The sequence below is a fragment of the Phascolarctos cinereus genome, unplaced genomic scaffold (genome assembly GCF_003287225.1).
Source record: "Phascolarctos cinereus isolate Bilbo 61053 unplaced genomic scaffold, phaCin_HiC Scaffold_726;HRSCAF=1367, whole genome shotgun sequence".
NCBI classification, from domain to species: Eukaryota; Metazoa; Chordata; class Mammalia; order Diprotodontia; family Phascolarctidae; genus Phascolarctos; species Phascolarctos cinereus.
The window spans coordinates 43794462-43818765 of NW_027556098.1; the positions used below are offsets into that span (position 1 = coordinate 43794462).

The 24304-nt window shown below is 38.1% G+C and overlaps 1 protein-coding gene across 6 annotated transcripts in view; it reads right to left on the reverse strand.

The window, feature by feature from the left end:
- Positions 1 to 24304, reverse strand: part of PDE9A (phosphodiesterase 9A) — a 166278-nt gene that overhangs the window by 27744 nt on the left and 114230 nt on the right. For 4 of the 6 annotated variants that reach the window (XM_020973893.2, XM_020973896.2, XM_020973891.2 and 1 more), the window contains 3 exons: positions 17568 to 17642; positions 3167 to 3253; positions 1229 to 1333 (listed from right to left, as the gene is read on the reverse strand). In XM_020973893.2, coding sequence (XP_020829552.1) covers positions 1229 to 1333; positions 3167 to 3253; positions 17568 to 17642 — 267 coding nt within the window. The remainder of the gene's footprint in view (positions 1 to 1228; positions 1334 to 3166; positions 3254 to 17567; positions 17643 to 24304) is intronic. The other 2 variants (XM_078146506.1, XM_078146504.1) reach the window with 2 other exon arrangements.

Below are 24304 nucleotides of genomic sequence, written 5' to 3' on the forward strand. Positions count from 1 at the left end.
GATGAAAAGAAGTTTGTTCATTCTGGAGCAGGTATTTCAGAGGACAAAGAGGACAATCACATCAAAAGTGGAATATTAATGAGTAGGGTTGAGGTAAATGGGAGTAAGCAAGGGGGCAGCTGGGGATGGAGATAGTGTTTGTACATCATCAGCTGAGGGTTTTGAATTACTGCGATGGGAAGACTATAAGGTACGTGGAATATGCTAACTATTGAGAAGTTTGTCCAGCCAGAGTAAAATTGTTTAGAGAGAAGTACTGCCTTGGGGGAGGCAGGTGATGAGACTATGGTCCTTCCTTGAGGTGGACCTTGTAGTATGTGGTTATACTAAATGCAGTGAGGCCCCAAGTGACCTATAATCCAGTAGGAAAGATTCAGAGGCAGTGTGGTACCTTATATTGGAGAAAGCCCTGGAAGGTGTGTGTGTGTGTGTGTGTGTGTGTGTGTGTGTGTAATGGAGAAAGGGCTCTTGGAGGAATGGAAGATCTCCAGGAGGCCATGGAAGCCAGCTGGCCCTGGTTTGAGGTCCTGACTGAGTTCTGCTTTAAAGATGGCCCTGTGGCAAGGTTGAAGGAAGCAAGGAAACAAGTGGTATGATGGAGGAGGGTATATAGGGGGAGCTTGTCCCTAGTGCTGGCTTTGAACCAGGGCCCAGGGTCTACAGAATCTGGAAGCTGTGAGATGTGAGGTGGATATTTACGTCTTTTCTCCAGGGCCCAGGCATGGAGAGAGTGATGGGGCAGGGAAGGTAAATATGAACAGTAGAGAAGGGGGGGGGGGTCTTGTTTAGTCTACTGATATTCAACTTGAAGGAACATTTAGGAGGATAAGAAAATAACAGAACATAATGTTAATGGCTTGGAAACTCTTAATTTTAGTTATTTCTTTTTTTTAAATTTCTTTTATTTTATTTTATTTATTTTTTATTTTTGGCAATCAGGGTTAAGTGACTTGCCCAGGGTCACACAGCTAGTGTCAAGTATTTGTTCTGAGGCCGGATTGGTTATTTCTTGGTATATAGGTTGGGGTAAATTTGGAGGTAGCTGTCCATGTCAGCCAGGGGCTGCTAATAGAGTGCTCCCCTTTTCTTCTGCCCAAGGAAAGACACTTCCCAGAAAGAATCTGGATTTTGTTTTCCTTCCTTTCTCAGCATTGTGAGGCTGTGATGAGTGCCAAGATCGAAAGGAAGCAGGATATATGGTCCTAGAGGAGGCAGAACAAGGACCCACCTGGAGAAAGCAGAGAGATATCATGCAGTACATCATCTGAGTCACACAGAAGCAGTGTCGAAAGTTATGAAAGGGGTTGTTTCTATAGTTGTCATGGATACAGAGCTGCCAAAATAAAAAAAAAAGTTCTATATAATATGAGCTGAATTTTTGGCACTATTAGCCACTTATGCCTTTCTAGACTGAAGAAGACTGGTTAGGATTCCATCTTCCCTTGCCATTTCTAACTCTAACCTCAGGGTTTGTTGTTCTCTTTCTTTCTTTTTCTTCCCAGTTATTGTTCTATAATAATAATAATAATAATAATGATAATAATAACAATAATAATAATAATAATGCAATTTATTCATATTAGGTGCACATCTCTGAAGATACTGAAATGACCTGATAAATCTCACTTGAAGCAGGCAAGACTACCTTTGTGACATATGTGGAAATTGGGACCCATAAAGTGAAATTACTTTACACGAGACATGTATTAAGTTATCAATAAAACAGGGAATAGAATTTGGACCTCCTATGGCAAGGCCCATTAGAACACATTGTCTCCCTTTACTGATCTTACTTTATATAGTTTTATTTGATTCTCATTTTCTTTAAATTCATCAAATAAAGAGTTTAAGATGAAAGGAATATTGTTTATTCATAGTAGAAATAGGCTTTAGGAGTTGTCCCATCCATCTCTATCTCTTGTAGCTGGTTCAGCTGTACTTTAATGTTTTTTTTTTGTCTGAACCTGTGATTTCATTGAGAAAGGGAATTCCTGGTGAGTAAACTCACTCTACCAATGATAATCAGCAACTGCTTGAAATCGGTAGTCTTAAGAGGGGAACTGAGAAAGTAAGGGACTTTTACTAAGGGTTTTTTTTTTTTTTGGTGAGGCAATTGGGGTTAAGTGACTTGCCCAGAGTCACACAGCTAGACGTATTATGGTATTTGTGTCTGAGGTCACATTTGAACTTAGGTCCTCCTGACTCCAGGGCCAATGTTCTTTCTACTGCTCCACCTAGCTGCCTTTTTACTAAGGTTTTATAGTGTGTGTCAGAGGTAGGACTCAGGCCTTTTTGACACCAAAGCCAGCTCTCTGTTTGTTATACCATATTGCCTCTGGTAATCTTGAATGGAAGCTGTAAGTTAACTCAATTTTTAACCAACTCAGAATCAGAAGCATTGCATGTGCGTGTATGTGCACACGCTCGTGTGCACACACACCTATACTTCTGCCTCATTTCTATGGTCCCAAGACTTTCTTTGTGTTTCTGGATGCCAACATTTTCCTCAGATCTTGAATTTTTCAGGCTGACATATTAGAAAAATAACTCTGCAAGTTGGATTTACTAGATCAGGGGTGGGGAACTGGAGGCCTGGAGGCCACATTGTGGCCCTCTAAGTCTTTAAGTGAGCCTTTTGACTGAATCCAAACCACAGAATATTCAAGACATCATAGAACAAACAATACATTCTGTGAAGTTTGGATTCAGTCAAAGGGCCTCACTTGAGGGCCTATAGGGCCACGTGTGGCCTCGAGACCACCAGTTCCCCACCCTTGATCTAGATGAGCTACCTTTGCCTCCACTAATATATAGCACTCTTACAGCCATTTTTTTTTTTTTGGCTTTTTGGTGAGGCAATTGGGGTTAAGTGACTTGTGCAGGGTCACATAACTAGTAAGTGCCAAGTGTCTGAGGCCAGTTTTGAACTCAGGTCCTCCTGACTGCAAGGCCAGAGCTCTATCCACAGCAATTTCTATTCTTATTATAAATTCTATCCCAGTTTGGTAGAGAGTTAAAAAAAATCTTTGAACAAGGAACCTAGTTTACAACATAATACTGCTGAGGACACTTCATTTTCAGAAAGCCCATTTTGTCAGAGAAATATCTGGGGAATCAAAACATTTGTAACTCCAATGAATGGACAAATTATATGCTTCATAATTACCAGCCACCTCTTCAGCGTGATAGGGTTGATATTAAAATCTTTGACTAGACCAAGATCATGGTACATGTGTTCTAAACAGCTTAGCATCTGTAAGGAAATCAAGAAAGGAATTGTTATTATAACATGCTGACTCATCATAGAATCTAAGAATGGGGAGGAGCTTCCAAAGACATCCAAGACATCTAGGAGGAGCCGATTCTTGTTCCTGATCTGTACCACAACATCACTGAAAGTGGTCCTCTGTCTTCTGCCTGAAGACTTCCAGTGAGGTAGAACTCATTATCTCATTCTACTTTTGTGTAGTTCTATTTGTTAGCTAGTTTTTCCTGACATCAAGTCAAAATCTGCCTCTCTGAAACTTTCACCTACCTTAGTTCTATCTTTTGAGACCAAATAGGACAAGCCTAAACCTTCTTTTATCTGGAGACATTTCAAATGCTTGCGTACTACTGTCTTCAACAGCCTCCTGCTTTGAAGATAGTATAAATTTTCCTTGCACTGTCCACATATTCAAGGTGTCAAAGAGATGGGTATTTTAAAGCCTTACTAACATAAATGTCATGCCTGAGCTTCTTTTAATGCTACAATGTGAACGAGTTATTTAAAAAGAGAATGACCATAGTTTTTGGAAAAAATGCCAGAACTCTGGCATCCAATGAGAGTTTTGTTCTCACTGACTGGGATCCCTAGACATGGCTTTGACACCAAAGAGAAGGTATGAAGATGGCACCAGATCATAGATATTCCAAAATTTACTCTTTGGGAATCAGACTACTGGTATTGCTGGCTAGAGTGTGGAGATGATCATTCACCACCAGCTATGCAAGGTGATTGGGAAAGCTAGAGCTTCATGAGATAGTTATTTCTTCTTTCCTTTCTTGGAACTGGCCAACCAATGATTTGTATAAATGTTTTGGAGTATAAATTGCTCAAGACAAAATAATTTATGATAATTTTATTGAAGAGTATAATAATTTGATTTTTATCTCTCTAAAATTAGTTAATAATTTGATGATTTTAATAGCTTTTTTTAAAACAAGGAGTAATCTTCTGGACCCAGTCCAATTGAGTCTAAAATAATCTAGTAGTCATGCTGCAGCTGGACATGAACTTATTAGAATCAGTGCTAAGTTTTGTTTTGACCCTGAGTGACTAAGAAGGTACAGGGGGCAGTATGTCCCTGAGGTGTTGGAGGAAATGTCTATATTTTGTATTTTCTATATCTTTGAAGTGAATATCACTTAGTAAAAGCTAATTCATATTCAGCAATTAAATGAAATTAGGGTGCTAGTCACTGGCTCCTAACTGTTGAAGTAGGGGAACACAATGGAGAGATTGAGCTGATGGCAGTAGATACCTCCCCAAACATCTCAGGGTACCCTATAATTCTGATGCAACCTGCCTGGATTACTCCTATAGACTAATGATTCAGTAGAGGCTGAGCTAGAGCTAAATATGGTGTGAATAGATGGTCTCTCTGTCTCTTTTCTAGAAGCTTTTGACTTGGGAGGATACTGTGAACCACAGAGCCACTGGGTAGGCAGCTATGCTGTGTCCTACTGGGTTACCTGAAGGCATCATGTCAGTTTCTTGCGTGCTTTCCTGACACTAAGTGAATAAGTATGTGGAGACAGAATGGAGCAGGTTTTGGTTTTGTGAGTTTTGACAGGTCAAAAGAGCCATTAGAAGTTCACTCAGCAATAAGAAGTAAGGATCATCAGACTGCAGCATTAGCCATCCTAGTTAGAAGCCAGCCTTGAGGGCCAACCTGCTTAATCTAGTCCAGAAATAGATGGATTCCAACTTAAGACACTAAGTCCTGTAAGAAGCTGGTCCATATTAGCAAGGTAGCAAATCATCCTATGTGAATGGTACTCCCTGAAGCAGACTTGGTGGGGACTTCTTGGGCAAGAGAAACGGACTTCCCAAGCCAGGAGCTGGGAAATACTTGTAAACTCTGTGTGTTCCCCAAGTGTGCCTTATAGTGTAATACTTCGAGTTTGAACTTCCCCTCCCAGAGACTGTGTGTGTGTGTGTGTGTGTGTACAAGGCAAGAGTGAGCCTCTCTCTTTTGGGGACATCGGTTGTTTTGTAACTGCTGTTCTTGCTATATCTTCTCAGTAAATTCCCTTCATAAAATCTAATTCATGTCAACTAGTTGATGACTTTTTGAAGAAAGTGCAGAGGATGGGGTTCCAGAGTGATACAGCTCCTTAATGTTATCTCTAAAAGTAGACAGCTGCTTTCTGGGTACTCTACCTGCTAGTGTGAGTGGCGGTTTGGAGAGTTAGCCCACTACTTTAATATGCAAGTTACCATGTTCCGCTTTATTGTGATAAATCCTTTTAAATAAATTATACCTTTCCTGAGCCATCCTCCAGTTACGAGTCCTAGACTGTCAAGTCTCAGTGGTTCATGTACATGATATATTAGATAACAAAAGTTACTAAGGCGCGTTTGAGAATCTTCTTCCTTGGCAAGGTTTCCTATGAAGCTAAATACTTCTAGAATGGTTTAGGTGAAGATTAATTGGAGGCAGAAGGTAAAGGTAGATAAAGATTTAGAGTTCCCTTCTAATGCTTTGTTTTCATGATATAAACCTATGAAACTAGTAGTTTTGTGTAAAAGTTTAGCAAAATACAGGATCATCTGGTAAGAACATGAAAAATTCTTTGTTTCAGAAGTCAAGAGGAATTCTATGAAAGAAGGAAGGGTAAACAATGGGGAAAATGTGCAGATGGCAAATGGCCATATTTTTTGTGTATTATTTTTGTGTATGTGTTGAAAAGCATCTCATTAACTAAAAATTTAGCTCAAGTTTCCAGTATAAAAATATTGAAAATAAAATCTAATTATTGTATTTCTTATAAAAACACTTCAAATGTATAATTCAAAAGGGATTAAAGGTACACATACAAATATATAAAGCATAAATATAAAGCAAATAAATATTTTCTTGTTGTTCAGTCATGTTCCCACTCTTTGTGACCCATTTAAAGTTTTCTTGGCGATGATAGTAGAGTGGTTTGCCATTTCCTTCTCCAGTTCATTTTGCAGATGAAGAAATTGAGGCAAATGGAGTCAAATGACTTGCCCAGGGTCACACAGCTAGTTAGTATCTGAGGCCAAATTTGAACTCAGGAAAATGATTTTAGTCCCAGCACTCTATCCACTGCACCTCCTAGCTTCCCAAAATTATTAAATATAAGGTAATTTGGTAGGGAGACCAGTTGGGTGGATCAAGAAAGGGTTCATGTAGAAGGTAGTGCTTGAGATGTTTCCTAGAAGAAGAAAGGTAAAAGATAAAGGTAAAAGGTAAAAGGCAGAGGTAAAGAGGGAGTGCATCCTAGCCACTTGGGATGGCCAGTGAAATGGCATGGAGATAGAAGATGGAGTGCTGTGTGCGAATAGCAGAGAGAAGGCCAATGTGGCAGAAGGCAAAAAGGGGAGTGTTGTCTAATGAGGCTGGAAAGAAGGTTGGGTTCAGATTGAGAAGGGCTTTAAAAAAGCTAAATGGAGGAGTTTATATTTGATGCAGATGCAATATGGAGTTACTGGAATTGATTGAGTAGGGGTGTCACATGGTTAGATCTGTGTTTAAGGAAAATCACTTTTGGCAGCCATGTGTAGAATGGACTGGAATGGAGAGAAGCTTGAGCCAAGGAGACCCATTAAAGAGTTCATAGTAATAATCTAGACAAGAGGTGAGGGCAGTTTAAACTAAGGTAATAGGGGTCACACACAAGCAGTATAGGTAGTATGTATATCTGTATGTGTGTGTGTGTAGGTATAGGTATATGTAGAAATGGTAAGATTTGTTAACTGGATATGTGGGGTGAGGGAGAGCAAGAAGTCAAGGATAAAGCTGCGATTATGAACCTGGGAGACTGGAAGAATGGGGAAGCCTTTGACAAAATTAGAGAAGTAAGGAAAAAGGGAAGATTTTTTTGGGAAAGATAATGTACAGTTTAGTTTCTGACATTAAGTTTGAGATGCCTTTGGGAAATCCAGTTTGTAATGTCCAGCAGGTAATTCATGATGCGGAACTGAAGTTCATGAGAAGAATTGGGGCTGAATTTATTGAAATTGTCCTTGAAATTTTATTGGCTCAGGGCCATTTAAGGCTTGGGACATTAACATAGCTTTCTGGCCTTCTAGGTACAAAATAGTCAGGATATAAAGGGCTAGACGTTTTCTGTCAGGCTTCTGACTGCCAACTTGCAGGATAATATAAAGCTGACTCAGAAAAGCTCAACTCAGCAGAATCAAAATTATATTCTTACATGAATATCCCTTCCCTGCTCTGAATGTCTTTCCTCTGCTTATGGCTAAGTAAAACCTCTTTTATTAATTGTTAGATGGACAATGAGTTTCTCTTTTCATTCTAATTTCAGAACAAAATACTGGGGGACTAGCCTGAGTTGGGCCCAGTCCATGACATGTGGCAACAGTTGGCAGTTTTTGGAATGAAGTCCCCTTATTAAAAGGAGGGATAAGAAGATAAGTCCCAGGTGGCCTCTGTGTTTCTGATGGTTCTTCAGGTTGTACCAATGGCAGGGTGGCCTTTTACTGTGAGGTTTACCCCGTAACCCTGAGGGATAATAAACTGTCTGTGGCTTTTCAGTAACTAGTGTTTATAAACTGTGTTTATCTTCAGTTTCATCAATGATTGCACCTTGAACAGCAGTACCATTATTCATTCAATATGCATAGTGTTTTGTATGGGGAGGTGTGATAGTAATTTTCAAGTTCATCAGCTGTGTTGGTCCTGGGCTTTCTAGTTTGGTAATTTAGATATCCTCCAATTTCTATTAGGAATTTTTTCTCTGAGCTCAATTTATGTTAAAACAGTGGGGGAAGGACTGAAGTTTTGGAAGGGGAAGTTTGTTTTTCCCCCAGCAGAAAAAAAAAAGATTAAAGAATGCTGCCTCACCCTGTCTTTGTTGGAAACAGATGGATTTATATTGCTAATACTCATCAGTTAATAGACTCAGGGCAGCCCACTGAATAAAGGAAACTCCTACAACCTTTAAGGGTTATATAAATATAAGTTATATTACATATAATTTATTAAATAACTTTGATAATATTCTATCTTGAGAGTTTATGAGAATGGCTTTTGTCTTTTAGAAGCCTTAATGCCTTTTGTCTATTACGTTGTACTCTGATGAGTTTTTAAATTGGGTGATAGTCTTTATTTCCAAAGAGAGATTTTTACCTTATTGTGACCTTTGTGTGCAATGAGGGAAAGAGCTGTTTGTTTTTCAAAAACTTAATTGAGCTAGAATATAATAGGAGTGAGGGAAAGTTTCTCATGTCCCTGGTATTCTGAGATTTATGAAAAATACTATGTAAATTGTTGTTCCAACATAAAGTATGATTGTTTTTATGGTTTCTTCCTCCCTTATGTAACCATACTTCTGTCCAAGTCAGGGTCTAGTGTCCTGAGGATGTCCAGAAAGTACTTTGCTGTATACATATAAGTACACATGACTCCTGTTTGGCTGAGAGAATGTCATGGTGCTACCCAAATAGAGAAGGCATTTTTTTCAGTTTCTTGGATACACACTTCCAGAGAAGACTCAGAAAGAGATGAGTTAAGAGAAAGAAGTGAAGCATAGACTTTTGAATGGTGAATTTGAGTTCTAAAGCTTCAAATTTGTAGGGCAAATCAGCCCTTAACTTGCAGTCTCTGAAGCCCTAGAGATCACTGGGAATGGACTGCCTACTCCTTGGTGAAATTGCTCAATCCTGGTTTGAACTGAGCTTGTATTTTTCACTCAGCTGAAGAGCTTATTTGCTCTTGTGTGTTGTTTTATATATTCTAATTTGTGTACCTGCTCTAACTTCTGTTTGATGTCTTCTTTATTTGTGATCATCTTTTGGAGGAAGGAGTAAGCTGCAATAAGCTAAAATGATCAAGAAGGCAGCTTTTGCTCTAAACATTACAATCATATCCTTGGGCTAACGATATTTAAGATATGGTAGATAGATATATCTAGCCCATACCCTTCTTAGATATAAGAGAAACCTCTAGGCTCTGTTGCCCTGGATCCTTTCTGCTTCTACTTTCAGCTACTCTGCTGGCAGCATTGGCATAGCCTTCTTCCTAATCTCAGCAAAGGTATCATATCTATTCATGTCCTCAGCCAGCCATTTTTATATATTAACATATCTATCTTATATTTATTATTGTACCTTGTTATTGTTCAGACATTTCAGTCTTGTCTGACTCTTTGTGACTCCATTTGGCAGGAATACATTTCCTTCTCCAGCTCATTTTACAGATGAGGAAACTGAGACAAACAGAGTTAAGTGACTTGGCCAGCATCCCACACATAGTAAGTGTCTGAGGCCAGATTTGAACTCAGAAAGATGAGTCTTCCTGACTCCAGGCCAGGCACTCTATCTACTGTGCCACTTAGCTGCCCAATTATTATATCTATCTCATACTAATATTAATTAATGTGTTCCTAATCCCTGCAGTATCATATTATCAGTGTGTGTAAAACCAGTGTGACATTCCATAGTAATATAAGTTAGTCAGGATGGCATACATCAATATAGAAAGGGTTATATGAATAATGCATGTAGCATAGGAATACAGCAGCCTAGGCAGAGAAAGGGTCAAGGTGCTGAGGATACTGAACATATCATATGCTGACAGTCATGGACATAGTGTTGGTATGTCTTGACTATTTTTCTTTATTACAAGGAAGAGTTCTGGTACGTGTGGAGTGGAAAAGGGGAAGAACCTATTAGGAAATTATTGCGATATAAAAAACTACAGCAACACCAATACATCTAAAATAAGCACAATGGCTACGTTGATGACCAAAACCACAAGCAAAAGCCCCTCAAATGGCTTTTTCCTACATAGGGCTTTAGTCACAATTTATCCAGCAACTGAGAGCACTGATTTCAACTCTAAGTATTAAAATGTATTTCCAAATGTAGTGAAATAGAATAAGTTAAATAAACGTTTGATAGTTATTTCTATGGAGTTACATAGAATATGTCTGACCTAACATCCGCAAATAGACATTGTGTCCAGAAGTTCTACAACAAAAATGGAAACAGTCAATGTTGGAGGGGCTTTGGGAAGATAGATATAGCAATGCATAGTTGGAGGAGCTGTGAATTGGCTGGAAAAACAACTTTGTATTACATAAAAAAAGTTCTTTAACTGTTCATATCCTTTAGCTTAGCAATCCTGAAATTTATATAACACTTTTAAGATATGCAAAGTATTTTGTACATGGTATCTCATGTGAACCTCACAACAGCCCTCTGGGGTAAGTGCTATTATCATCCCATTTTACAGATTAGAAAAACTGAGGTTAAGAGTCTTTGTGATTTGCCCAGGATTACATAGCTAGTAAGTGTCTGAAGCCAGATTTGAACCCTGGTCTTCCTAACATCAATTCCATTCTTCTATCCACTATGCTATGCTATCTCCCAAATGAAGTATCTTGCAATTATAAGAAAGAAAATGGTTTATGTAGAATTTGTCAGATATAAACTTAGGATGCTACATCTACCCAGCGACTTAAGTATTTGCCCAAGGTAAATAGATCGAGTTAGTGCCATAGTCAGAGCTGGCACTCAGGTCTCCTGACTTACTCCAGTGCTCTTTCTATTATGACTCATATTGCTTCTTTAGAGCAAAATAATGTCCAAAGGCATGGACTTAACATCAAAAAGGTAAGCTTTGCAAATGATTAATTTAATATACTCTTTCCACATTAAAATTATTAGATAAAGCCTTCTAATTAAAATTTTATGCTTGTTACCACTCAGGCTTCCTTAAATTACTAAGATCAAGACGATATTAGCACTAAACTAGAGTCAGGAGAAAGAGTTCAAATAATAATGAGAAAATATGTGACTTTAAACATGTGCAACTTTTAAAAACTCCATTCTGGCCTATTTAAATGAGGTATTGATGATGAAAAATGGAATGTGTATAGAAAAAGGTAAAGACACGGACTATAATAATTTTATGTAGAAGTTTATGGGAATTGTAAATAATGAGAAGATGGAAAAACCCTGAAAAGTGCCTTAGTCAGCAAACATTTGACTTATTTGCCAAACAGAGAGATATGGCAGACAAGAACAACATCAGTTTGGAATACGAATTCTTTTGTATAATCTTAGTAAGAAGGATTACTGAAGATTATGAACACTATTGTCTCATAAAATGTAAACAACAACAACAACAAAGTGGAGAATAAAACCACCAGTATAAAGAAAACTGTCAAGAGATCCAACTAAGCAAAGTTGTCCCTAGGTCATTTAAAGATAAAAATTGAAGGACAACAGAATAAAAATGAAAAAGAACTGCAAATGCTTTTATAACCAATGGTAAATTGATTTCATATACACTGCATGGCTTACTTAGAGCCTTTCAAACAACTTAACAAATCTGCTGTTACAAAAATTTTTTAATTTATTTAACTTTTAATAATGCTATAATAGTGAACAATAGGGTTATTAACCATAGAATGATAGGTTCAGTGATCTGGAAGAGATCTAAGAGACTACTGAGTCCAGCCCCTTCATTTTACAGATGTGGAAACTGAGGTACAAAGGTACTAAGAGATTAAATGACTTGCCCATGGTCATATAGTTAGTAAGTTTCTTTCTTTGGCTCATTGTTCCTATTCCATTTTGTAACTCCAAAATAAAATGAGCATAGGTGGTGTCTCAGTTTCTCCCAATGTGGGTAACAGGACCCCCATCTTCCTCAAAGGCACTTAATATATACTATGTGCATCAGGTATTATTTATTTTTGCTCCCATGGAAAATGGATAAGGCATCAAGAACCCACAGGAATCAATGAAAAAATTAATAAAATTAAAATCCATTAAAACTCTACCTGAGAAGTTAACATATTTTGGGGGCTATTGGAGACCCTTCTTCAACTCAGACCTGTACCATCTAAGCAACTTACTAGTATTGTTCATGAAGTTGAAGTCTTCATCCTTTTGCCCACTGAGATATGTAGATTATCTTCTCTCTCCCAGCATTACAAAACTACGTAAGGGCTAGCTTTCAAGAAGGCCAGTGTCTAAACACTTGATTTCTGGAATTCTTAGACTGGGTAACTCTTGATTTTGGGATTGCCCATAAAGTGGTCCTGAAAGCTGGGAAAATCCAATTTCAGGACATCTCCCCTCAGGCCATGTGCAACAGGGACTTCTACAAGCAGGCCATATATAAACATGTCTACCTTTGCCATATGTTTCTTTGGGAGTTCCTCTGAATGTCCTACTACTGCCATGTCATGGACGTAGCAAGTACATACTTACGTAAGTCCAGTCTCTGACCTGTCATCAGAAAAGGAAACCAAAAGATAGAAGAAGGTGGCCAAGGACTGAAGGTCCTGGAATTTCCCTCTTAGGCTTTTGATATGCTTTTCTTGTACCTATTGCTATTACTACTTTTGTGGATGGTTGGAAAATTCTTTTTTACCCCTTGCTGTACTCTGACTTGGAAGTACAAAGGAGAGAATATGAATGAAAAAGAGGGCTGAGCCATTCCCAGGCTCACTTTTGCAGACCATAGGGAAGGAACAGTTCCCCTGAATGCAACCTCAATCACTGGGAGCTAATGAGAGGAGTTTCCTGTGTTTTCCCAGTAAGGTGCCAAGGAGCATATTTACTCCTACGGGAAGTGCCATTCTAGTGAATATTCGTTCCCTGTCATCTTATCAAATTGATTAAGGGGTTTATTAGCTTAATAAGGGGCTTTTTTGCGGGGTCAACTCTCATGGCCAGAGGATTTATCTACTACTATCTAGTCTCTCAGTAATGAGCTTCTCTATACTTATCTATATTGGTCTGTGGAATGAAGACACAACCTGTCAGTGGGAACATGATATAATTTTTTTCTAGCATGGCAAAATCTGACAGAGCTTCTTCTATTTGGTTGGCATAACCTTTGAGAACTTTGAGAACTCAAGATTATTTCCATACTACATTGAAGCATTGGAGTAGGACCTTATTGAAAATCCAAGAGAAATACCTATTGTCCATGATACACAGATGGATGCAAAGCTCATGGAGCTGATTCAATGGCACATATATTTTAGATAGATACTGCAGATGGACAATGAGCTCAGAATTGAATAAGAGGAAGAGACTCGCCTGTCTTGTTATTGGAAAATTTTGAAGTACTTTTAATAACTTCAAATTTTTTCATGCAATCAAGGTCCAATTTTTAAATACTAATTGTAAAGTCTAGATTATCACAGTTTCCAAACTGTGGAATTTCCTTTTTTTTTTTTTTTGCTTTTTAGGCAATTGGGGTTAAGTGACTTGCCCAGGGTCACACAGCTAGTAAGTATCAAGTGTTTAGTCTGAGGCCGGATTTGAACTCAGGTCTTCCTGACTTCAGGGCCGGTGCTCAAACTGTGGAATTTCACTCAAAGGATAATGGAGAGATAGATGCTTAGTGTGTATCATTAGACTGTAGCACTTTAACAATGAAGAAATGTTCAGGAGAAGAGGTTTTAAAGATATTATAAAATAAACATATGATTGGAAAATGTGGTGAATCAGTCATGTAACAACAGTAATGAACAACTTGGTAAGTCCCATTTATATCCCTGAAGTGGCAAGAGAGCTAGATGAATGCTCCTACAAATTGGGGAGCCCCTGCAGAAGATTTATGGGAAATTCAAGAATTACATAGGATGAAGTGAGGATGGATTATGATCTGCATTGTTGGAGGAAGATCCACATAGATCACAGATCAATAAAATAAGGACAAAGTACAATAATGAATGGTTACTTTCTCCTAGAGACCTAATAAGCATCGCTATCCTTTGCCAAGTCAAACCTCTCATACTTCTTAAGTAGAACAGTCCTATCTCAAAGGACCTTTTTATAAAGATTTGACTTGTGCTCCACCCAAAGCATACTCTTTTTATGTATTTGTGATCATGGCTTTGATCTAGCCTGCAACTGGTGTGCATTTAGAATTCCTTTCTTCAAATCTGTGCTATGGTTCTTCCTCTCTGAGAGTTACAAAGAACTACTATGTGTTGGTTTTTATGTTTTAATAATTAATTTTCCATATTGTAGAAAAATTGGTTTTTAAAAGTACCCATATGTGGAGTAAAACTGGCTATATATGTGTTTTCTTTTGTACAAAGGCTAAGGATTTCTGGAGATTTTTGTGTTGAGATTCTGGAAAAACAATATTTTAGAGACTCCAAAGACCTTATCCTATGGGATGAATGAATTTGGCACTCCATTTTCTGTATTTATAAAGACTATTATTATAGTGTATGTATGTATTATTATTATCTATATATTATTATCATCTATATATTATTATTATTATTATTATAGAGACTATTATTATAAATATAAATATAAAGTGTCACTGCCACCAACTTTAGAAGAGCCCGGGAAGAAAGAGTTTTGATCAGGGACATATGAGTTTGTACTAATTTTGCTTTCATTTTCAGGAGCCAGACATATGTCACCTCATGCCTGCTGGTTCCACTCCTAATTTATAATAATTGAAAATCAGAACTTTCTCTGGAATTTTATAGGTTTAGAAAAGAAGAAAAACCATGTTTAGTTTTCACTTTCAGGTGATTTTTTTTTATTTGCAGGGGGAGATCATGGTCATTAAATAACCAGGAAAAACACTAATAAAATACATGATAATCATGCACACACATGTAACACTGCAAAAGGAAGGAATATATAGGGATGTTGGTAGGGGGTGTATTTCCTTTTAAGTATTTCCCACCAGTAATCTTGATGAGAGCAGTGGCAGGCAGGAACAGGGTTGGATACTAGAGCTTGTACTCTGGGCATAAGCTCTCTTCAACCTGCAAAGCATATAAGGGATTTAAAGCAAGTTTTCCTTGTGGCAGGAAGTTTCCCATGCAGAGTCCCTTTTCTCAAACCTGGCTTATTTTTGCCTCAAAATCTAATCTCAGTTTGGACCAGGATTGATACTAAATTGCTGTGTGTATGTGTGTACATACTGATATAAATATACATATATACTTACATGCACATATACATACATAGCAAATTGACATCACTCCTGATGCTAATAGTATGTACATCTGTGAATATACATATACATGCACACATACATGTATTTACACATAAACACACAAATATGTTACAAATAGATGATAGATAGATAGACAGATAGACAGATAGACAGATAGATATCTTGTTTATGGAAATTTGTGAATGCCAAGAGGCAAGATTTCAATGTGCCTCCATTGCATTTGAGAATTGAAAACAGGCTTAGTGACAGATTTCCCCAGCCTTCCTAAAGTGGGGACATGTCTCCTGTCCTGCAGAGATCCAAAATTCTCTCCAAATCTGTAAGGATATTAGCATTAATCACCTTAGACAAGGATTTAGTGTTTACCAAATTTTCTTTTATATAAAGAGGGTAGGGAATAAAATATCGAAGAAATAGCAATGAGCAAGATGGGAGAGAATGGTGGAGAGTTTGTTTGGAAATGAAGCTGGTGATTTGTGCTGCCAGCTACTGAGACAAAATTTGTTTCCCCTTCTGAGGTTGGCTCTCTTCCAAAGGGAGAAGTCATCCATCAGCTTAACGGAAATATTAGCTTTGAACTAATTTGTTTTTTAATAGACAATGAGAGGAAATACAAATTTTCTTTTGGTAGATCTACATTTTACCATGAGTGTTTCACCAGGTCTCAGCCAGAAGATGAAAGGTCACTTCTCAGCTTCTGATTCCCATCCTTTGCAAGCAGAGCTTATGAAATAATAAAGGAAGGGTCAGGGGAGTTGGCATTTAGAGATCCAGTGCCTCACTTGACCCTGGCTACCTTTTCTTCCAAAGAGTAGGGAATGAGAATGGCCATTTGCAGTCCTGAATAAGCAAATTCATCACCCATGATTCTCGGCTCATCACATCAGACATTGTTTTCTATTCTAACACTGATCTTCCTAAAGTTTCCATAGTCCCCAGAGGCTCTACGCTCTGCATTTCATTGTAGTTTCTGTAATTTGGCAGTACCTCTAGCAACTGTTGCCTGACATTGTAACACTTTCTGTAGTTTCCTGTAGCAGGGCACTGTAGATGTCATTTACACTCTTGTCTATTCATTGTCTTTGGACCAGATAAAGCCTAAACCATCCCCTAAGCAAAATCTCTCTCTATCATTGGGCACAGTCTTCACCACTCCATAGAGGACAGTCTTCAGAACTTTACCTGCCTGGAAAAAAAACCAACTGTTCTCCTTGAACTTGAGGAAGGGTTTCCTCCCATAAGTTTCGTTGCTATTTCTTGTCAATTTTAGACTTGACAAAAGTTTGCCCACTGAGCAGATCAAAAGGGGATGTTTTTTAGTCATGTTGCAGAAAATGACTCAAATTCCATTGATCTTTCATATGTGCTGGATACCAAATTTCCATTGCTGTTGCTTGGTCTCCTCGAAGCATGTAGGAGTGATGTCATTTCTGTGCAGTATCATAACTTAACCTTTTTTTAATCTAAGGAATATGTTAAATCAGCTTAACTGAGGAAAAGAATCCTTTTTTTGTTCAACACCAACCAATCAATTAATCATCCATCAAGCATTTATTATGCATCTACTATTTCTCAGACACTGGGCTAGGCACTGGGGATAGAAACACGAATATGAAACAGTCCCTGCCCTCAACTAGCTTATATTTTATCGGCAGAGATAATGTGTACATATATAATTATACACAAAATTAAATATAAGAAAAGTTAGGGGAGAAATGTATTGTGTAATGCCAGCATTGTTACTAAATTCCTCAGTTTCAAGATCTACCTTTTGCATCTTTAAAGTAACGATGCTATACTGTTTTTTTTTGTTCAGTTGTTTTCAGTCATGCTCTACTCTTTGTGGCCCCGTTTTAGGGTTTTTTTTTGGCAAAGATACTGGAGTGGTTTGCCGTTTCCTTCACCAGCTCATTTTACAGGTGAGGAAACTGAGGCAAACAGAGTTAAGTGACTTGTCCATGGCCACAGAGCTAGTAAGCATCCAAGGCCAGACTTGAACTCAGAAAGATGGATCTGACTCTAGGCTCGACACTATCCATTGCACCACCTAGTTGCCCAATGATCCTATAAAAATCCATTTTTTTTGAAGACTGCACTAGATTTTATTTCCTCATCTTTGATTCTCAAACTACTGTTTGCTATGAAGTATATGACTTTAACTTAGAAGGCTGGAAATTGAAAAAACAAAAGAGGAGGTGGGGGTAGGTCAAGTTAATATTTCATAGAACTATCTTTTTTGTATTCTTCATTAGTATTGTATTCTAGGGTTAGATGAGGAAATAAGCTTTGCTTAGGACTCTGTTTTGATGTGACCAACTGAGACTGTTAGCATAAAGCACACATTGGTAGTTCACTCACCTCATTGGGCTCCCACAGCCAGACATCAAATGTAGGCTTCCTGAGAGCGTCTATGGTCTCTTGAGAAAGCATGTACTGAAGAAGAAGGTTCAGTGTTATTTGTATCTGTACTCCCATTCAAGCTATCTAGACTCAATTACAAAACATTTTAAAGATATAAAGGATTACTGAAGTAACTGGAGAGATGGTTAATGTTCATGACTGGGCCATGCCAATATAGTAAAAATGACAATGCTGCTTAAATACATTTATGATTTTATTGCTATATTAATCCAAAAATCAAAGGGATACTTATGAAAATAATTAGACAAAATAATAAAATTTATTTGGAACAACAAAAGGTCTAGAATCTCAAGGGAAAATGTGAAAAAAGGAGAAGGAATATAGGAGAAATAACACTTCCAGACTTCAAGTTATATAAAGCAATAGTCATTAAAACAATTATGTAATGATTAAGAAATAGATATTGATTAGTGGAACAGACTAGGTAAGGATGAATCAAAACCAATTTAACTCAACAAAACAGTGTTTATAATAAACACCAGAACATGTATTATCTTGGAAATAATCCCTCTTCTATAAGAATTATTGGGAAACCAGTTTGACAGAAATTAGGTTTTAACCAACATCTCACCACAAAATGCTCAAAATCAATGTGCAATTGGAATATTAAAAATCACATCATAAAAACTAAGAAGATAACCAGAATACATATGACAACGGGAGAGTTCTCAGCCAAACAAGGCAGAGAGATGGTCACAGAAGAGAAAATAGTAAAAAATCAAAATTAGAAATTGAAATTAGATTACATGAAACCAAAGAGCATTTGCACTTTTAGTGACCTTGTCAGCTCTTATGGTTTTAATTATCAGATGACTTACAAATATACACACATATGTATATGTACATATATGTATTTATCAAGTACACACACACATACGTAATTTTTTAGGTAAGTGGATATATCCTTAGTCTCTCCCCAAGCTTCAGCCCACCATCACTAACTTTCTATTGAACATTTCAAATTATATCTCCCATAGACAACTCAAAATATCCAAAAGAGAACTCATTACCTTCCTCCCCCCATACCCATCACTCTTCCAATCTTTTTTATTTTTGTCAAGGGTACCATCATCATTTCAGTAACCAGGTTTATTACCTTGACATTGTCCTTGATTCCCTACTCTCCTTCACACTACATATCATCAGTCGGTAAATCTTACTATTTTGATCTGTACCATATCTCTTGAATCTGACCCTTTCTCTTTACAGCTACTAGCCCTTAGTTCAAGCCTTCATTACCTCCTACACAAATTGTTGCAACAGCTTACTAATTGGTCTCCTGTACCAACTCTCCCCTTACCCTAATTCATCCTCCACACAGATGCCAAAGTTATTTTTATTAAGCAGAGATCCAACCTTGAAATTCCTCTTTTACAGATGAGGGCAATGAGGCACAGAGAAATGAAGTGATTCATTCTTAGTCACACAACCAGTAAATGGAAGAGCCAGGACTAGAACCCAGGTCGTCTGACTCCAAGTCCTCTATACTTTCTTTATGTTATACTGTATACATGGTTAAAGAACAACGTAATATGAAATATGATAGATTGGAGTCAGGAGAGACTCGATTTGATACCCAGTCCATTACTTAATTGTGGCTTACTGGAAAGTATATTGAATCAGAAGACCAGGGTTCAGGTCCTCACGCTGGCACTTACTATCTATGGGATTAAGAATGACTCACTTAACCTCTTCATGGCTCAGTGTCTTCATCTGTTCAGTTCAGTTGTTTGTCAGTCATGTCTGACTCTTCATGACCCCATTTGGAGTTTTCTTTGCAAAGATACTGGAGTGGTTTGCCATTTCTGTCTCTAGCTCATTTTAGATGAGAAAACTAAGGCAAACAGTGTTCAATGACTTGCCTAGGGTCCCATAGCTAATAAGTGTCCGAGGCTAGATTTGAACTCAGAAAGATGAGTCTTGCTGACTCCATGCCCGGCACTCTATCGATACATTGTGCCACCTAACATCTGTAAAATGAGGTTAATAATACTTGTAAGAAAGCATTTCTATGTGCCTGAGCATATAACTTGAGAAAATGATTTTCACATCTATAAAATGGGGATAATAAAGTATGATCACTATTGTTTTAAATATATACTACTATGGGGGCAGCTAGGTGGTGCAGTGGATAAAGCTCTGGCCTTGGAGTTGGGAGGACCTGAGTTTAAATCCGGCCTCAGACACTTGACACTTACTAGCTGTGTGATCCTGGGCAAGTCACTTAACCCCAATTGCCTCACCAAAAAACCAAAAAAAGAAAAAAGTACTTACTAGATAGACTACATAATTTAAAGAACAAGCCCATGATGAATTCTGTGCCATATAAAGACTTTTTCAATACTTCAGTGGTTCTGGATTCATCTGCAGCAGCTAGGTGGTACAGTGGAGAGAGTACCAGTCCTTGAGTCATGCAGATCTGAGTTTACACCCAGCCTCAGACACTTACTAGCTGTGTGACCCTGGGTAAGTCACTTGACCCATTTGCCTCAGTTTTGTTATCTATTAAATGGTGATAATAATATCACCTATCTCTCAGGGTTGTTATGAAGATCAAATGAAATGATAATTGTAAAGTGCTTAGCACAGTGCCTGGCACATAGTAAGCACTACATACATGTTAGTTATTATTATTATTTATTGTTATCATAAATGGGTACTCCTTCCAGTGGTGCAGACCATAAGCCATTAGTCTTATATCCTATGTAATTCTTATATATACATTTTTGTGCTACCGTATACTTCCGTATATATGTTTGTATACTTCAAGATACTCTCCATAGAAGGTATTTTCAATATGTCAGTGGCCTTCTGTCTTGCTATTTTACTGATATCAGCGGGCTACATGACCAGTCCATCTCATTTTCCAGGGCTATGTTTCTTTACTATTTTTACTTCACAACTTCTTTGGGATTCTTCACTGGTAAAGTACTACATTCCGCTCAATCCTGCTGGTTACTTCTCCATTTCCCTATCAGTAACCTTTAATTCTTCAGAGACTAAGGTACCCATGTTTTAGAGCCTCATAGTGAGACTGAAATTTTTTTGTGCGAAAACCGATTCTGTGATTTCCTAGGTATAGGGAATTCTCAATGAGGAAACTCCCTTCACCAATGCGGATTGGTGCCTGCTCTTCAATGTATAGTTTTGAAGAGTTGCTTGAGGGTACTGAGAATTAAGTAGTTTGTCCAAAGTTATATAGTCAATATGTACTTCAAGTATGAGAATTGAACCTAGATCTTCATGATTCTAAGGGCAGCTCTTTTTCCATTGCAGCACGCTACCTCTCACTGGAGAAATATTGGTGTTAACAACTGCTGTTAAAAACCTCTATTCCTATGAGATATTTGAGGGGCTTTAAAAGTACCTTAGCATGCTCTCAACTGTAATACAGTCCAAATTTCTCCTCTGATTCAATTTTGGACTCAGTTTATTGACTATTACATACTGTTTGCCCCAAATGCACACACGCACATGTGTGCGTATATACACACGACCCACCCACCCACACATATACATATACATGTACATATATGTATGCAAGCATGTATCTCTCCATCTTGTACCTTGCTTGAATCATAGTCAGGAATATATCTAATTAAATTAAATTAGACATTTCTTTTGTTGTATCTTTTAGTGAATCATATATTGTTTTTACACATTCATGGGAGACACCTTGTTAGGAGAGTTGATAAGGTGACTTTTGGTTCTGCTGAATCAAATGCTTTCTTATAGCCCACAAACAATAAGGATAGTGGAATCTTGTAATCTTTGAATTTTTCAGTCACATGTGTGTCTATAAAGACAGAGTCTGCTGTAGAATTCTATGAATGTATACCTGCTCCAGTTTCATAGCTGCATCAAAGGGGATCTTGATCAGAGCTAGATTACACTCATAAAGATTTATAGATGCAGCGAGGGATTGGATTAGATCATGGAGCTGGGTATATATGTTTTGGCTTTATGGAGAGGGACATATATGTTTTGGCCCCTTAGTAAGGGGCATGCTTACCCAAAAGTTCCTTGTTGGTATCTTGGTCCCAGTGATAGGCCTGGCTATGCCAACATATGCTCTGGCTCCTTGCTAAAGATATGTACAACTAAAGATTCCTGGTTGGAATCTTGATCCCTTTGACAAAGGAAGTGTGCATAAAAGGACTGGTAACTGAGCCAGGAAGAGATGCTCATGATGTTGGCAATAAAGAATGTTTATTTTTCTTCCCAAGGCAGCCTCTTTGTTGGGCACAGCCAATGCCAGTGCTCCCTTGGGCTTTCTGATAGGTGAGGGAAGGTGAGGAGTGTGCTGCAGCTAGCTCAACCCAAGAGCTAATTGTTAAATTTTCACTGTGAGCTGATTGGAAATCAGCAAATGCTACAAATCGGGGCTTAATTTATTGTTTTGTTGATCATCTAGACAAGAAAATGAAGGAGAAAATGTTAATAATGCATACTAAACTTAAAAGTATATCTTGCATACATTTTCAGAGGTCCTATTGTAAAACATTTACCATCCTACTACTGGCAGGGAGCTTCTTTCTCCTCACCCTCCCCAGTAGCAGCAATGGATGCATGCGCAATGTAGTGAGAATTTGTGTTGTGTAGGTGAGCCTGATACTCTAACCCAAATTCCTGAGTCTCTGCTTTGTGTTTCTTTCCCTGAAGACAAGTTACCAAACAATTTTGAGAAATGGATATTTCCAGAACACTGCTTTGTGAATTTCTTAGGTCTTTAGTTATTGAATTTACTGGTTATGAAATAGGAGGTATAACCTGAAACTACACTGTTCTTAGAAGAAGAGTGTCACAGCTAGAAGAATGAGCTGCTTGTGTGGTTGATCAGAAGACACAGTCCTTGAGCTGTTGCTTGGATGGTACAAACCCAAGATGAAATATTGGTTTTCTGGGAGTCTTTACCTCCCAGTAGAGTATAATAGGAATAATGTTTAAATTCTCTTTCAATGTGTGTTGAATAATTAAACCCACTGCTGGGACTACAGATCTGGGGTCCTGTGCCCCTCTACCTCTCCACTAAGGGGTCCTTTTGCTCTGGACCAATGATGCCCATTTCAGTCACTGGGGAGCCTGAGCATCTAAAATAAGGGTTAGACTCCCTTTCTCTTTTGCTCTTTATGTTTCTGTCCTGACATCCCAGAGAAAATTTATTAAAGCTTAGATTTGACTCATGTCTAGGTTATCCCAAAAGGGAGAATAGAAAGGTACTCAATATGTGTTAAGTTCTGAGGATACAAAGAAAGGTAAAAGAAGTTCCTGCCCTTGAGGAGCTCACTATCTAATAAAGAGACAACAAACAAATAAATATATACAAACAAGCCATGTACAGGATAAATAGGAAATCATTAACAGGGAAGGCATTATGATTAAGAATGATTAAGAAAGGCTTCCTGTAGAAAGTGGGATTTTAGTTGGGATATGAAGGAATCCAGGAGGCAGAGATGAGGAAGGGAGAACACTCCAGGCATGGGGGTAGGCCAGAGAAAATGCTTGGAGCAGAGAGTTGGAGAGTCTTGTTCATGGAACAGCCAGGAGGCCAGTGTCACTGGATTGAAGGGAATATGTGGGTAGAGAGTATAAAATGTGAGAAGACTGGAAAGGTAGGGGAGATGTAGGAATAGGTTACGAAGGGCCAAACAGAAGATTTTGAATTTTATCCTTACAATGATGCTGCTGATGATAGTAACTATTATTTACCCAGCAATTATATGTCAAATACTGTGCTGAGCACTTTAGAAATATTGAGAGGCACTGGAATTTATTGAGTAGGGAGGCGACAAGGTTGGACCTGTACTTTAGGAGAATCACTTTAGTGGCTGAATGGAGGATGCATTCGAGTGGGGACAAACTTGTGGCAGACAGACCAACCTGGCAATAGTCCAGGCTTAAGGAGATAAGGGCCTGTTCCACAGTGGCGGCATTTTCAGAGGACATGTTTGAGAGACGTTGCAAAGGTAAAGTTGACAGACCTTGGCCACAATTTGAATGTGTGGGGTAAGAGATAATGAGAAGCTGAGGATGACACTTAGGTTATGAGCCCGAACCATACAAAACTACCAGAGGCACTAGGCATCAGTTCATTTCTTGTCACTAAGATAGAATCTTGTGATCACTGCCCTTAGAGTTTTGAATATCCTGTGTTTATTTGAGAACTGTCTAGTGTTGATTGACAGATACTTGCTAGAATGTCACCTTAGAGGGAGACACAGAGCTTCTTGCTGGGAGGCTTGTCATGAGCACCAGTATAACACATTTGACAGGACCCTTAGGAAAGGACCCTAGAAGTGCTGATGTTTTTATTTTTGAATAGCCAATAAGGTTTGATTGCATGCATTGATGTGCTTACAGCAAATAGGTTTTATGCACGCACCATGCATTACATGCATCCTAAGGAAATGTGCTGAGCATGTCTTTGTTCCTTCAGTAGTATGTCCAGTCGATAAACAAGAATTTTACCTTTAGAGTACCAATAGTTAGGTTAATGGATATAGATGGCTGAAAAACTGCCTTTCAGCATGTTCTGCTTCCTTTTCTGCTACTCTGTCAGCATGGCTATAGAAACCAAAGGCGCATATAATGCTGAAGGACATTTTGTATTTTTCTTCTTTTCACACATTACTGTGGACAAAGTATTCATGACCTATGTATGATGTGCCTTTCCG